This window comes from Centropristis striata, chromosome 22 (genome assembly GCF_030273125.1).
Source record: "Centropristis striata isolate RG_2023a ecotype Rhode Island chromosome 22, C.striata_1.0, whole genome shotgun sequence".
NCBI lineage: Eukaryota > Metazoa > Chordata > Actinopteri > Perciformes > Serranidae > Centropristis > Centropristis striata.
The window spans coordinates 27307218-27323778 of record NC_081538.1 but is presented as its reverse complement, the minus strand read 5'-3'; the positions used below and the strand labels follow the sequence as shown (position 1 = coordinate 27323778).

General features: G+C 35.3%; 1 protein-coding gene across 1 annotated transcript; it reads right to left on the bottom strand.

The window, feature by feature from the left end:
* Nucleotides 1-2855: 2855 nt before the first annotated feature.
* On the bottom strand, nt 2856-14453 carry LOC131960336 (specifically androgen-regulated gene protein). The gene is made up of 4 exons (XM_059325511.1): nt 14330-14453; nt 12164-12354; nt 6161-6443; nt 2856-5994 (listed from the first exon to the last, which is right to left on the bottom strand). The coding sequence occupies exons 2-4, from the start codon at nt 12239-12241 to the stop codon at nt 4493-4495; spliced, it is 1863 nt and encodes a 620-aa protein (XP_059181494.1). The 5' UTR covers nt 12242-12354; nt 14330-14453; the 3' UTR covers nt 2856-4492.
* Between the last annotated feature and the right edge of the window lie 2108 nt (nt 14454-16561).

Here is a 16561-nt window from a genome sequence, read left to right as displayed (position 1 = left end):
CAGTATAACATTTCTGCCTTGAGACATTTAAAAGAATATAAATTTCTGTTTTCTTTCACTTCAGACTGGACATAGGTGTAAGTTGAGATAAATGTTGTGTTTTTTAACCCGCTCATGACTTATTATAATGGCGGACCCTGCAAGCTTCTTTCTTTCAGAGACAGTTGAGCTTCATTTTGGCTGGAGACACTACAGAAATAGGGTCATTTTTTTAAACTTATAGATATCACCATGAAACTTTCCTGGTTTGTTATTAACATTAAGACAATATTTTTTTGCAAGTTTTCTGAAATTTTATGTGTAGATAGGCAAATGAGGGGTTAACTTATTAAATATGCACTAATTTGCATATATTTCCTTTCCAGGTCATAAATCTGAACATTGGATAAAGCAAATTTCAAAGAAATTATTTTATTTTGTTGATATATTAGATTCAAAGTTTTTTACAGAAGGAAATTGGGATATCTCCTTTTACCATTTCATAAATCAGATAGTACTGTCAAAAGTTCATAAAAAAAAAATCTGTTTTTGTCATGTTTTTAGGTACGAAATGTTGTATAAATCAGGTTATGAATCATATATAGACAAACCCCTCTTTACAAACCTTCAGAATATAGTTAGGAATAAAACTGTTAAGTTTGGTGTCTGTAAGTGGAGCTAACGTTGAGATTTATGAGAAAAAACTCATTTTGAGAAAACGGCCTTTAAAGGTTTTTATACACTCTACAGGTGAATAGGGTATTTTTTAAAACTTATAGATATCACCATGAAACTTCCCTAGTATGTTATTTACATTAAGACAATATTTTTTTGCATTACAAGTTTTCTGAAATGTTATGTTTATATATGCAAATGAGGTGTTAACTCATTAAATATGCACTAATTTGCATATATTTCCAGGAGAAAACGGCCTTTAAAGGTTTTTATACAATATTAATGTAAATTACTATTTGAAGATAAAATATCGATTCTAATTCACAACAACAACAACAATACACAACATGTAAAACACAGTATTGTGCAGGAGAGTGGGAGCTTTCTAACTATGACGAGATTTAGACTAAGAACGCTAACTTTTAGTGAATTTAGGAGAAATCTACAGAAATATAGTAAAGTATATATTCTGAAAGAATACATGTTATGGGAGAAAAACAGAACAAAACCTCATTGAAAGTCTCACTTTAAAGCTAAGGATATTGGGATCAAATGAAACTAGAAGGAATCCTTTGGTACCATCTAAATCATGATATCTTGTAGGGAAATAACGTTCCAACGTTAGCCTAAATTTTTGCGAAAAAACAGACATTGAGTATTTTGACCTTTGAGCTCAAGATATCTGAATAAAAATGGGTTCTATGGGTACCTACAAGTCTCGTCTTTACAGACAAGTTGAAGCCAGATTGGAGATAAATCCAGCTGTTTACTCGTGACAAATAAACTGACCCTCATGTGGAGAAAAAAAAGAGTGAACTGGCCCTTTAAATTCACCTCCTCGCCTTTTAAATCGTCCTGTAATTTTCCACTCAGGTGAAATATTCCACAGCCGTCGCCAATCATTGAACAGCACCTGTTTGTTCATTCATTACATTCCAGAGTGAATCAAAGAACAACACATTTAGAAAGGAAGTTAAATTATCCTGTTTAATGATTGACACAAATCCAACATTAGATATACATTAAGCAGAGTATAAACAGTCTATAACGTGAACATTTCTAAGAGTCTAAACCAGGCTGTTGTACCGTAGCAGCAACTCTCACGCTGATCTTCCCATTTACCACACATGCATTTTAAAATCCCTGCTCTGTGCACAAAACATTTCCTTATACAAAGTAGGCTGAATGTAGTTATATACCGTATGTATGCACCATTAGATACTTCAAAAATAACTGTAGCTGAACTACAGAGAGAACCGGAGTCTGTAAACAAAAGATTCACATTGCGTGAAATAAAATATACTTCAAAAGTTACTGTAGGTGAACTACAGGGAACCGGAGTCTGGATAAAACCCAGTAAACACACACACATATTCACACACACACACACACACACACACACACTCATACTGGTACAACAGTTAAATAACATACATGCAGAAAAAGTTTCAGCTCGACAGGAATGAAAACACAGAAGTAATCCAGGATGTATTTCTAGACTCTGCGGTTTTAGTGCTTGTGTTTTTGTACAATGCCATGTGCGCGCCCATCCCTAAAGAGCACTTTTAAAGTATTCCCTCTGCGTAGTAAAAAAGTAAAAGTCCTGCCCACAAACCCATTCCACAGTCTGTGGTTTTGTGTGGGAGGTTTGTCCGCGGAGTAAAAATATCCTGCAGCTCAGCTCAGCTTTACATCTTTCTAGAAAGCTCCTTTTTTTTTTGCTGCAGCCATTGTTATCTGAGGACATCAATGGAGAGATTAACATTCTTGGATCCTCTATTGTTAACATAAATCCACATAAAACCTTTTTTTTTCAGAAGTAATAAAATTGCACTTGAGAAAAGTGCCTTCTACTTTTACTGTTCTTGCCCCCAAAGTGCTGACAGAAAAAAATCACGCATACACCGTTATACTCACCGCTGTATAAAATGCCCAAAGTCGGTAAACAAACCAGTGAAAACATTTTTTAAAAAAAGGCTCCCATGTAACTTCACAGCCTGTGTATAAACATTAATTCCACTCTGCTGATAGCTGCTAGAAGGAAAGTGACACCGTAAAACAAATAACTTAAACTAGATACAAGAACAAACATTGGGAAGTCTTTTTTGAGTATTTTCAAACGATTTGGGGGATTTTTAAGACTTAAAATAGAACTTGCAGCTCAAAAACTCTGTAATTTAACAATTTGTTGTCTTTTTTTAATACATAAATTACTCTTGTGCATAACTGGGTGCTAATTAAGGGTGAATTGTTGTATTATTGCTGTATTTTCTTGCAGGTGCAGGGCCAGATCAACCTGCTTTAAGGGCTCAGGGGCAAAACTGAGCAGTGAGCCCCCACTGACCCCCCATTTTTCCTTTTCATGAATGGTTCGTATGATTTCCTATGAAAAGTAATTTACTGGAATTGGTAGGCATCCCAAAAAGTTTAATGGTTGCCTGTCTTTGCGTTGACGACCTAGACTCTGCTGTTTCAACCAGTGGACCAGTTTTTGTGTCCTGATGTCTCTTAAGCCAAACCTTTTCTCTTTTCCTAACCTTAGGGAAGTGGTTTTGTTCAATAACCTAAAGAAAGTAGTTTTGGTGCCTAGATCTAACCATTTTATAGCATTAACAATGTGTTTAAAACACATGTAAAACAATTGTGATCTAGTCTAGAACAGCGGTCTTCATATTCTGTCACAAACGGTGCAGAAATTTTCATAAGAAATCATACAAACTGTTTCATGAGAATATGTTGCATGTATATTAATTAGACCTGGCCATATATTGCCATGCATTTACCCAGAAACTGTCTTAATCTGGGCGGCGAACATATCCCAAATTTGTCAGTTAGTCTGTGGCAATTTTAAGCACAAACTTATTTAAATACTCAAATAATAATGGTATTAAAGCTAGATTTGGACAGAAGGCCCTGCAACAGAACAAGGCCTTAAAATTAAGGCGTCGTTTTAGACAAAAATTACCACAAATTAACTGCCCCATAGCGTACCTGAGGCCTGGTGGGCTTTGGAGAATCTGTGGCGCAGGTACCCTTTCATTTTTGACACAAAAACTAAAAAATCTATTTAACCTTGAACCTGGGTCTCCTTTTCAAAGAGCATCTTCTGTCTCTAGAATATTAAATGTGATTTAATCCACTGTTGAAAAACAAAAGTCCCTAGGAAATCCACTATTTATCTTGTTTTAGTAACATTTGGTAAAGTTTACATTGCCTAGCCTTTGAAAAAGCCCTTTTTAAAGATGAAATAATCTATATGTGAGGTGCTTTTAAAGATTTACGTCTTTAAGTAGGAACCAGTGGATTTGGGGTGTGCCACATTGGTTTTGGTCTTTTATGGGATGCATTGACAATCAAAAATATATATAATGTCTCCAGCCTATTAAAGACGTTTTTAGGAAATGGGACCCAGGTTTAAAAAAGGGGGCTATTCACAATCTGCCTCGTTCATGACAAACAAAGGTGAAACGGGCATCCACAATATATTTGATTCACGCTTCTCTTTCCAGGTTCAGTTCGTCCGTGCAGAGGTATAGGATATCTTGGATCAGAGGCAACATAGAGCAGTTTATCTGTCAAGAGTTTTGTCATTGAAACAGTGTCAAGTGTGCAGCAGCTGCACCGTGTCACTAGCTGGCGAGGAATTGAGAACTGGCTGTGCAGGTCTTTTGTATGATCTGGCTCCATTCCTGTGTAAAGGTAGGTTTCTCTTCAACCACACCTCAAACTCAAGACATGCATAGAGAAACTTCTAGCATTCCACCTCCACCAGCTGGTACACAGTCAGAGATTCAGGCTCAACAGGTGGAGGCTGAAGAATTCATTCTCCCAGAGTTTATCAAGACTCTTTCAGCAGCCCCAGCTTCCTCAACGCCTCCCTGCGCGATTCGTCCGTCGCCCCCCGTCCAGAAAACTGCACGGTGATGCCTTGAGGACGAAACATGGAGCTGGGTCTCCGCTTGTGTTCAGGGGATAAGGCTCGTGGTGCTGGTTTCGGGGTAGAAACAACGCCGTGGTAGGAGTGCCGAGGAGGTCTTGGGGCCGGGGCTGGGGCTGGAGCTTTGAAACTCTTTGCCGTGGCGTCTGAAGGGCGATTTAACCCGGTGGAGGGGTGGAAGGTTCGGCTCTTTCCTCCGTAACTGTTAAGCTCAGTGGGGAGCGGCTCTGATCTGGCGGGCAAGGATCGACTCTTGTCGATATGGGAACTAAGAATGTCGGGAAGGTCACTCCTGGGCTCGGGTACCACCGCCGGGGTCATGACTTTGGTCTTTCCTCCGTAGCTGTTGAACTCGGTGGGGTTAGCCAGCGCAGGTGGGAGGCCTTTGGGTTCAGGGCTGGTTGGAGAAGTCGCAGGTGGGCTCCTGGGGGAAACAGAAGGGTGGACGATGATAGACTTCCCTCCGTAGCTGTTTGATTCCAGCGAGGTGACCTCAGGCGGAGGGGGGTAAGATGCCTTGGTGTCCAGTGGAGGTGGATAGTAGCTGCTGTATGAAACAGGTGGAGGAAAGTCCCTCAGTTGTTGGTGTCTTTCATCATACCTCTTTAGAGAATCAGATCGCTGAATCTCTGGTTTCCTGTCGACATGAATCTGGCTCTGACGTGGTGCTGTAACATCAGCTTCTGGCAATTTGATGCTAGTTTCTGTTGGTGGGGGACTTCTGGTCTCCAGAGTTTTGGCACTGGTTTCTGCACCTGTGAGAGGCTCCAGAGCGGTGCTGTCAGGGACTGCGAGTAGCGACATACCTCCGGACATGGCTCGGTTCCTGGTCAGGCCCAGCTTAGACAAGGCCTCCATCCTGGATTTGTCTGGTGCGGGGTCCTTGAAGGAAATGCTGCGAGTCGGAGTGTTTCGAGGCTTCTGCTCCGCAGCCAGCTGAGGTTCTTCCTGCACCAGAGGGTGCGACGTTCCTGTTAGGTTCGCCAGCATCTGCGCCCGCCTCTCGTGGATGTGCACGTTAGCCAGCGACTGATTCTGGTGCTCCTTGTTGCCGAGGATGACGCTGATGTTAGCAGGATATCGGTTCGGCTTAGCAGAGGTAGGAGGGCCATGTTTGAAGGGATGATCGCCGCTGTGGGTTGGCGAGTCCAGGCTGGAACGACGAAGCATGGAGGAGGGATGGATGTTGGAGGTTCCACCTGCCTGGTTATCTGCTATCTGCTGGGCAATCAGGACCGGAGTGGGGATACAGCCTGGAGGGTGGTAGGTGGAGTGGCTGTCTGTCGGCCCGTAGCTGCCACTCGGTAGCGGAGGGTTGTACTCTGAAGGCAAGCTGTCCATCCGATCACGCTGTGGCTTTAACTCAAAGTGGCTTTCAGCTGTCTGCACCATACTCTGGAAGTCTGGGAGGAACAAATTGCAAAGTGAAAATCTGGAGAAAGACTACAAGCTTCAGTCCCTTCAGACAGTTGAGGTTATAAGCAACCTGGAGGCAGTTAGAGTCAGTAACTTTGAATACTTTAATACATAAATGTCAATCAACCCCAAGAACAAACTTCTGTACTCTACCTGGGCTGGAGATCGGCTCTCTGGTCTGCACCAAGTCCGGTTGTGGGCGGACCAGGTCTATAATATCCTGGTCTTTGGGACCGGGATGTCTGCCCACGAGGGAGGACACAATGGCGTTCGAGTTTGCGGACCCATCGACTGTTTCGACCGGACGGCTGCTGCTTGGCGGGGGCCTCCTCCGGTCGCTGTCCTCCAGACTGTCCTCCAGCGACTCAATGGTCTCCTCGAAGAACTGAAGGCACTCCTGCTCCTCCTGGCTCAGAAACTGCAGTGCATCGTCTCTCTGTTTAAGGCAAGGGACAGAAGGAAACTTGTTATCACGGTGTAATTACATTATTTGTCAACATTTTTAACTTTCTTGCCTTCGTCACGTGGTGAGGTTGTTTACAGGCCATCAATCAGTCATACTACTATTGAATCACCAGAGATATCAAGTACACAAAACAGGATTTAAGATTGTTTTTCATTAAAAAAAACCCCAATATTTACAGAGAGTGAGTTAGATTTTAAAAAAAACATTGCAATATAACAGGGAGGTTATGAGATTTATGTTATTTATCGTTTCAGACAGTGTGTTTTACTTTTAACTCCACAAGATAAAAGGTTTTTATGGTGATGAACTAATGTGTTTGGCAACTTTAAAACTATCTGGGGTTAAGATTTTGACTAAAATCCATCAAAGATTAAGACAGAGCAGCTAACGTTAGCCTCCACTACGTTAGCCAACATTACGTTGTACAGTCATGGAAAAAAATATTCAACCACTTTTTTTCTTCAATTTCTTGTTCATTTTAATGCCTGGTACAACTAAAGGTACATTTGTTTGGACAAATATAATGATAACAACAAAAATATCTCATTAGAGTTTAATTTAAAAGCTGATATGTAGACATTTAACATAGTTATATTGATAATGATTTTGGTTATTAACAAGAAAACCAATTAAACTAAAATTAAACTTTTATGAGCTATTTTTGTAGCTATCCTTATATTTGTCCAAACAAATGTACTGTTAGTTGTACCAGGCATTAAAGTGAACAAGAAATTGAAGAAAACAAGGGTGGTTGAATCATTTTTTCCATGACTGTGTGACCTGATTTCATTTTTAAAATAGATTGCTTCATTTTTGCTGCACCCGATTCATCTTTACTTTCCTCTCCATCATGTTTTAAACCTTCTGACTCTCTCATACAGTAGTGGTGTGTACAGGCTGAACACAGGCCTGTTTGTTCCTACATCCCAACCCTCCAAACGTCTTTCCCACCCTAAATTTAGCTCAATCGGCCCTCTCTTCTCTCTTCTCTCCTCATCTCTGCTGCTTCACCTCCACCGCTACCTGTCCACTCCACACACTGCTGCCACTGACCAACAACACAATACACTGTAAAAAAAAAAAACTGTTGTTTTTACGGTAAAAAAACGGCAGCTGTGGTTGCCAGAACTTTACCGAAATAAATATGGTGCAACTTTTTTTAATATTACGGTAAAAAGATATTGGCACTGTTGATTTCATGTTTAAGATTTCATTTTATTCCATTTTTTTACCGTATAAATAAAAAGTTTTTCCATCAAAAGAAACACTGTTTTGCCATATAATTGACAATAAAATACTTTATAAATGCTGCATAAATTAAAGATTTTACCATTCAATATTACTGCCACTGAATTTTACAGTAGAGTAATGTATTTTTTTTTAAAACAAAAAACTGTAAAAAAAAAAAAAAAAAAAAAAGGCTGATATATACATGTATGGTGTTTCATTGTTACTGAAACTGAAGTAACCCATTTATCATTTTATGATGGTTTATTTTTGCATCAAAAGAAACGCTGTTCTGCCATATAATTGACAATAAAATACTTTATAAATGCTGTATAAATTAAAGATTTTACCATTAAATATTACAGTATATTTTTGTTAGAGATATGGTGTTTAGTATTTAACAGTGAAAAAAAAGATAAATGCAAAAATTACAGTGATGCTTGTATATATATTACAGTATATTTGTGTTACAAACATGCTGCCAGTGAATTTTACAGTAAAGTAATGTTTTGTTTTTTTTTAAGTAAAAAAAAGTTTAAAAAAAAATTTTTGGCTGATATACACATTTACTGTGTTTTTTTTTTGTTACTGAAACTGAATTAACCCATTCATCATTTTACGGTCTTTTACTGTTTAGCAGTTTTTCACCGTAAAATCTACAGACATTTTTTTTTTACAGTGTGGGCTCTCCAGTAACAACACTCTGGAGATTTTCCTGCTCCACTTTGAGGCCTTTTCTTTCTCCGGCCATGATAAAGATCGAGGCCACCTGTATAAGCCAAACCACATGGGTGTAGGAAAAGGTAATCTCCTGTAACAAAGTGTAATGGAGCTAAAAATACGCAGTGGTGGAAGAAGGGCTGCAGTTAAGCTGCAAGGCTTTGAGTATTTGCAAGTTAATAGTTGACATTGGCAACCAAATAATCTAACTCAGGTTCTACTTTCTAGCCTTTTCTGGAGCTTTTCTACCGCCTACAAAACTCTTTTTACATGTTAAAAACACAGAGACGATCCAGATAATCCAGTTGAAACGTGTTCAGCTAGATTGCTCATATTGCGTAACTTATTCAAAATACTTTGTTTTGTTTTTTGGAATACTTCAAAATCGCCTCGCTAACCTGATATGTTATTTGTATAATATTTGCATGAGTGAAACACGTTCCTGACAGTTTCCTGTAGTTCCTGCATCTTCTCTGCTATTTCTGTGTTTTAGGTGCACAGTGAACACAGTAGATCTGTTTAAATCTGTTAATAAAAATAATTAGGACCCTTTGTTGCACGTCTGTCTGCAAAATGCCAACATAAAGCATGAAAATTGTCAAAAATGTCTGTAAAAATAGGAAAATGCATGCCTCATATTCATTTTAGTGGAAATAAAACAAAAAATAAACTACAAAGGGCGCAGACCTTCACAAAGTCTATTTCACAATGTTAATGAAACAAAACAAAAAATCAAATTTCACCAAATCACCAAGTTTAATTAAAATCGAGCCAGAACTTTTTCTGTAATCCTGCTGTCAAACAGAGAAAAAAATTAAACTAAAAACATAACCTGATTGGCCTAGATAGTAATAAAGTAATCCTTCTATTTATGTTAAAGATAGAGATAAAAAAAAAAAGCAACAATAGTCTCTTATCTCTAACGTTCAGAAATACAACAGAGATTTTGAAGAGTAAAACATTTAAAAAACAAGTTAAATGGAAAATCTTAAATAAATAAATGGGACAAACTAATACAAACAACCTTAAAGAAACAAAACAATCTACAAATATTATTCTAAATACATTTATGCCATTAGTGAATAAGTATGAATATTTTATGAATTAGTTAATGCAATTTTAACCCAACTTTCAGAAATAATCTTTAAAAAAGGGTACTTCCCTTATAAATATTTATTTTAAGGCAGGCTGAACCAACAATTCTGGACAAAAACGAATCTTCATTATAATTTTAGTTACTTTTGTAACCACAAAATACAGTTTCAGTTAGTTATCATTTTTTAATAACTCTTGTTTTTATTTTTATTTTCATTAATGAAAATGTTTTTTCAATTCTAGTTTTTGTTAACTATAATAACCTTGGTCCATGAGTCATGTTTTCTCACACAAACAGGCTCAAAAGATCAAAACACACAAAAACTCTGCTGTCTGTGTTTGACTACAATTACTCTGAGCCTCTAAAACAGGGGTCTCAAACTTGCGGCCCGCGGGCCAATTGTGGCCCTCGTGACGATATTTTGTGGCCCCCACCTTGATATGAAAGTTTAATGTGAGTTTTATATGAATGTCTCTTTACCGTGTTGTGTGTGGAAGGTCCCTTTATTGCTCCAGCTGGAGCTTTGTTTCACTTGTTTCTATGACGACGTTAACAAAAAGAAAGGCAGCTGCTACCGGAGCGTTTATTATCTGCCGTGTTGCTGTTACCGGAAGAAGTGGTTATGTTATGTAATGTCATTATGTGTCTTTTTTTGGTAATTTTGTCTTTTTTTTGGTAATTTTTGTGTCTTTTTTAAAGTAATTGTGTGTCTTTTTTAAAGTAATTTTGTCTTTTAGTAATTTTGTGTATTCTTTTAGTAATTTTGTGTCTTTTTTGTGTCATTTTGTGTCTTTTTTAAGTAATTTAATTTTTTCTGTCATTTTGTGTCTTTTTTTTAGTAATTTTGTGTCTTTTTTTGGTCATTTTGTGTCTTTTTTTTTAGTAATTTTGTGTCTTTTTTTGGTCATTCTGTGTCTTTTTTAAGTAATTTAGTTTTTTTTCTGTCATTTTGTGCCTTTTTGGGTCATTTTGTGTCTTTTTAAAATACTTTTGTGTCTTTTTTTTTGTAATTGTATGTCTTTTTTTTGTAATTTTGTGTCTTTTGGGTTATTTTGATACTGCCTCAGGTAATTTGAGTTTGCCTTAATCCATGAGTAATGTTTTCTCACACAAACAGTTTTGTTTGGATCCTTTGAGCCTGTGTTTGACTATAATTACTCTGATCCTCCAGGCTGAAGGAAGCTGCTTATTTGGGCTATTTCAAGGTGATGACCTTCATCTGGTGGTTGACTCGGCAAAAAAAACAGTTTGTTGCTGACATCAGCGTTGAGAGAAAAGTGCCACAACAAGGTTGTTTTGCTTTTTTCCGCGTACAAAGACACCTGCAGCAACACCCAACTGAAACCAGCAGAGATAAACAGCGACGTGCTGGTTTCAGCAGCTCAGTGTTTCTATTGTGGAGAAGCAGCTGAGGAGCTGGAGGACTGCAGCCCGACCGGTTTGCTTGTTGTGTGTTGATAATGAATGTCTTCCCCGAGGCACGGAGACGGATTAAGTTGTTAGGGCAGGTGTAATTTCTCAGCGTCCGTGAAGAACGGCTGCATTGTGTCAACACTGAGAGTCAGGGTGAATAATCAGCTGTTCATCTGATACGCTGCGTGTGTTTACTGTGTTTAAGAGACAATAGAACAAGACGAGTCTCTGCTCCAGTTCACAGCAGCACGGTGTGATTATACAAACAGGAAATCAGCTTCATTTATTACAGCTGCTCAGAGAAATGTAAAGGGATTGTTCGATGTTTCAGCCAGGGAGACTGGAAACACTGTGAGGTTGTCTGGAGGATGGACATAATGAATAAATGCATGAATAAATGAATGGCTCGATAAATAAATTAATACGCCAAAGAGCAAAAAGTTGACCCCATGATGCAATTTGAATGACAGCTCCCTAATTTGCATAATAAAAAGTAAATGTATAAATAAAATAATACATAAGTAATAAAATATATACATAAATTATGAAAAAATAATAATTGAATAATATATAATAACATATATAATAAAAAAAGAATAATAATTAGATTTAAAAATTCAGGAAAAATAAATAAATAAATTCAAAATAAATTAAAAGTAAATAACCAAATAAATGTATGTAAAAGATGTTTTAATATATTTTAAAAATGTATTTATTATAATTATAATAATAATAACAACGACAAATGGAAAAATGATTAGATTTAAAAATTCATGAGAAAATAAATGTATTAATTAATAATAAATTAAAAGTAATAAAAAATGAATGTAAAAACATGTTTAAATACATTTTAAATATGTATTTAAAAAAATATAATTTAAAAAATGAATAATTAGATTTAAAAATGAATGAGAAAATAAATGTATTAACTAAAAATAGATAAGACAAACAACCTAAATAAATAAATAAATAAATAAACAAACATTTTTATATAGTAATTTATAATAACTTTATGGCATATTATATAAATTAAAGGTATTTACAACCTTGTCAATGAAAATTGTGACATTGAAGTGAATTTCACTGTTTATATTTTAACAAGTTTTTTCGTTTTCGTGCTGCCCCCGCGACCCGGCCCCGGATAAGCGGACGAGGATGGATGGATGAAGTTAATACGTCTATCATTGTGGCTTTGCATGAATCCAGAGGTCTTGAGTGTCTGTCAGAGACTCACCCCTGGTCTGGAGCTCCTGCCGGCGCCCCCGTTGACCCCGTAGTGGAGCTGAGGGTTGGCCTGCAGACGGGCGTCCATGATGAGGGGTCAAAGGTCAGCAGGACATCTCACAGAGGGTCCGGGGACAAAACCACCAGAATCACATCTGGTCTCGCTCTGAACAATCATCGAATCTTCTTTTCTACCAGAGTCTACCGGAGACACAAAGAGAGAAACGACACGATCAGCTGACTGTCTGAGGGGTCAGAGGTCAAACAAGGTCTGAGCGAAATGAAAATAAGTTGAATTCACTTAATGGTACAGAGGACAAAAATAAAAAAAATATCTATTTAGTATTTATTTGCATTGCTTTTATTTTATTCATTTAAAATGTATTTTAACTGTATTAATCGAATATTAAATAAGTCATTATTTATTTATTTATGTATGTATTTTTTTACCTATTTAATCCTCAGCACTTTTATTTATTTTATTTATATTTATTTCATTTAACTATTTATTATTGCTTTATTATTTTCTTGAAACATTTTTAATGCATTTTTTTTATTCATTTGTCATGAGGCAACTTTTCACCGGTTGGCATGTTAATTTAGTTTATTTTTTAATGCAACAATTTTTTTTTTATATTTATTGTTTTTTAAATGAATTGATTATTTAATTCATTATTAATTTAGTTATTTTTTAATCAATTTATGTATTTATTTATGTTTTATTTTCTTCTTTTATTAGGCAAATAAATAAATAAATGTAGTGGACTAAAATTAAAGAATTTTTAAAAATTTCCTCTGAGACCTAGCAGAGTAGGAGAATAAAGCCGCATAAAATAAATGAATGTATAAATACCTAAACATGAGTAAATGCTGTGAACTCAGACTGACACCTGATGGACCAGTCCACCTGGAACAGGAAGCTGTAAAACTGGCTCCTGAAGCCGAAACCTCTTCTAGTCACACATTCCTCTCTGATGCTCTGATTAAAAACCAGCAGAAGAATTAAAAAAAAGTTCCTTGTTGAGGTTTGAAGCCAAAAAAAGCTGCTGGTGAGTTGAAATACCGGAACTTTCTATTCATGGTGAGACGAGGTTGGTCACATTTAGCCTCTCGGTCCCAGATCAGTCCCAGAAAACTAAATATAACCAGTAAAATAGTTTCTAAATAAAGTCTGAGAGCTTCATTTATTCACCCAAATTACAGCAAATTTACATTTTTTGTTTGGACATGTTTGGTTCAATTAAAAATGTATTTTCACCCAATAATGATGTCATCTTTAGGTTTCTTTTGGTTAAAAAAGTTAATTTTGTCTCACTTTTTATATAAAAAAATAGATTTTATTTGGGTTATGCACCAAAACCAATATATGGTCATTTTGTCCCAGTTCTTTTTTGTAATTATTATTATTTTTCTACTCTGCCATTAGTTAATAAAGGTAAAAGCAGCAGAGTTTGACCTCATAAACTTTCCCTTAAATTCCACATTGTTAGCTACACAAAACACACGTTTTTATAGTGACAAAATATATATTTTAAGGATATCTATACTACTTGAGAGTTTTACCACCATATTTAAATATAAATTGATCAGAAATCTATTTTTAAACGCCAAATATATGGACACACATGGACAATACTGTATATTTACAGTGCATTTTGTAACACATGAAGTATTTCTGTGTATTTGCAGTGGACTTAAAAAAATGTTCACATTTTTGAAGAAAACTAACAACTCATTCATATATTTAGCTGTATTTTACATTATATTTTCAGCATAAAGGTCTATATATATATATATATATATATATATATATATATATATATATATATATATATATGTTTTGGAAATATGCCATTATAAAGAAAGGCAAGTTTATTAATCTATAAAATTTGCACAAAAGCAGCTCAAGGTGCTTTAAATTATTATATTATTATAAAATAAACAGATCTGGTTTCAAATATAATAATAATAATAATAATAATAATAATGATAATAATTAAAAAATATATTATTGTAAAGACAAATAAAAAGGCAACTAGAAAGTCGTTTTAATATATAAAGGACTATCACAAAAATAATTTCATAACTTTCTATAGGATGGAATAAATATAAAAGCTCCATAATTCATTTCACAGACAAATGTGAGTAAAGTGAAGTATTTTAGTCAGTAACTCACCGATCAACTCCACAGATCAGTCATCATAAACCAGAGCAGCAGCAGCAGACACTCAGTGGTTTTCTTCCTTCAGAGTAAAAGCATCAACATTTGTCTTTAAAAAGTCCAGATTTGGCTGATGTGCGCTCTGAGAGCTCCGTGTGCGTAATGACACCACAGCGGCGCTTTACGCACGGCTATAAACCACCGGGAGGCCCCGCCCACAGCGTCAGGAGGGTGTGTGTGTGTGTGTGTGTGTGTGTGTGTGTGTGTGTGTGTGTGTGTGTGTGTGTGTGTGTGTGTGTGTGTGTGTGTGTGTGTGTTTCATTCAGGTGTGTAGGGAGGTGACAGTAGTGACACAGTGGAAAGTTATCCACTCACACCCACCTCAGAGTTTCACTATGATGAGTTCAGGAGCAGTGGGACGTTTGACAGTTACCATGTTTTGTTGTTTTTACTGGATAAACACAGAGTCTTTGTTTTATTCTGACATTTTGCCATAACACCAGTGATGAAAAGTAACTAAGTACATTTTCTCCAGGCAAATGTTTTATGGGACAGTCCGTGATTTTGGCATATTCCATATTTATGTCCCCATTGTCACAAAAAAAGTGATAACATTTGTCCACAGACATGGAGAAAACAAATAAATATACAAAATAAATAAATAGATAAATAAATAAATGAATAAATAAATGCAATGTAGTGTTCTCATTTACAGCTTGCTTTAATATTTCGGAGAGCAGAAAACTGTACCTCAAAAGTGTGACTTTACTTAGAGTTTACTAAGTTTCTTTGCAGATTCAGGGACAATTTTGTATTAATATCAATTTTAATAAAATATTACAGATCAGAACATGGCAGTGTTCACATTTGTCAGAATTAGCTTCTCTTTTAGCAGCTGCACCATTAAAATGTTACACATAAACACACGCATGCATCTATAATTATAATCTGAATATACAAAATATATAATAAAAAAATGAGACATTCTGCATCACAACTATATATATTTTGATGCTAATACTTTTTTTAAACTTTTAATTGTAACAAAGTATTTCTACACTGCAGTATTACTACTTTGACTTACTGTAAGTAAAAGAACTGAGTACTTTTTCCACCACTGCACAACAGTAATCATTTTTATGTGTGTAAAATTACACTGAGGTCAGTTATTTATTAATTTAACATGTATGAAATAATATAAAGTAATATTAGTTGTAATGTAAAGGTTAAGTGCAGCATTAAGGCAGAGTAAACAAGAGACAAAAGTGGTTTAATCAGCAAGATAACTTTTTAAAATGTATTATTTAACCATTAACACAGGTTTAATATTAATTAATATTTTGCAACGGTTTTTAATATCCTGAAAAAATTGAATATTTAAGATAAGTTATCTTGACATAAGATAAAGCCGTGGTCAAAGTATGTTTAATCATTTACCAATAAAACACAATAAATAAATGTATACATACATTTGGCAAATGTTAAGTAAAGCGTGCACCTAATCAAATGTAAAATCATCAGAGAATTTAAAAAAATTCTGTGAATTTTGTGAAAAAAGAGTCGATGACCTTCCACCTCATGATTAGTTTGTTCTGTGCGCCCCCTGCTGGCTGCAGCCTGCTACCTCATCCCTTCATACTACAGTAATAGATGTGAATATTTTAAGGGGAAATTAACAATGTCCCTCTTATACTGCATGAAAATTATCTGGAGTAAATTTTCTTTCCAACAATAATTTCTCCCTTAATAAATACGTATTCCTGCAGTCAACAAATATTTAAAGCTGTAATTAAAAACATTACATTGAATTTTTAGATATATATTTTTGAGAATCAGAACTATTTATGTCCTTTGATAAGATGTAAATGGACTGACAATGGACTGACATGGACTGACATGGACTGACAAAAGGAAATGAAATGTATAATGTATAATGTATGTAATAATAATAATAATAATAATAATAATAATAATAATAATAATATTGTTGTTGTATTATTAAATTATCATTATCAATATTATTATTATTATTATTATTATTATTACTACTACTACTACTATAAATAGTATTATTATTATTATTAATAATATTATTAATAATATTAATAATATTATGCTTTTTAAACAAGTACCGTACAATTATAGAATACTTAGTTGGATTCCATTGCTGGCTATAGAAATATTTCTCATACACATTTTTGCTGTCCAAAATATTTAAAGCAAGCTTTGATTAAAAATGTTACATTG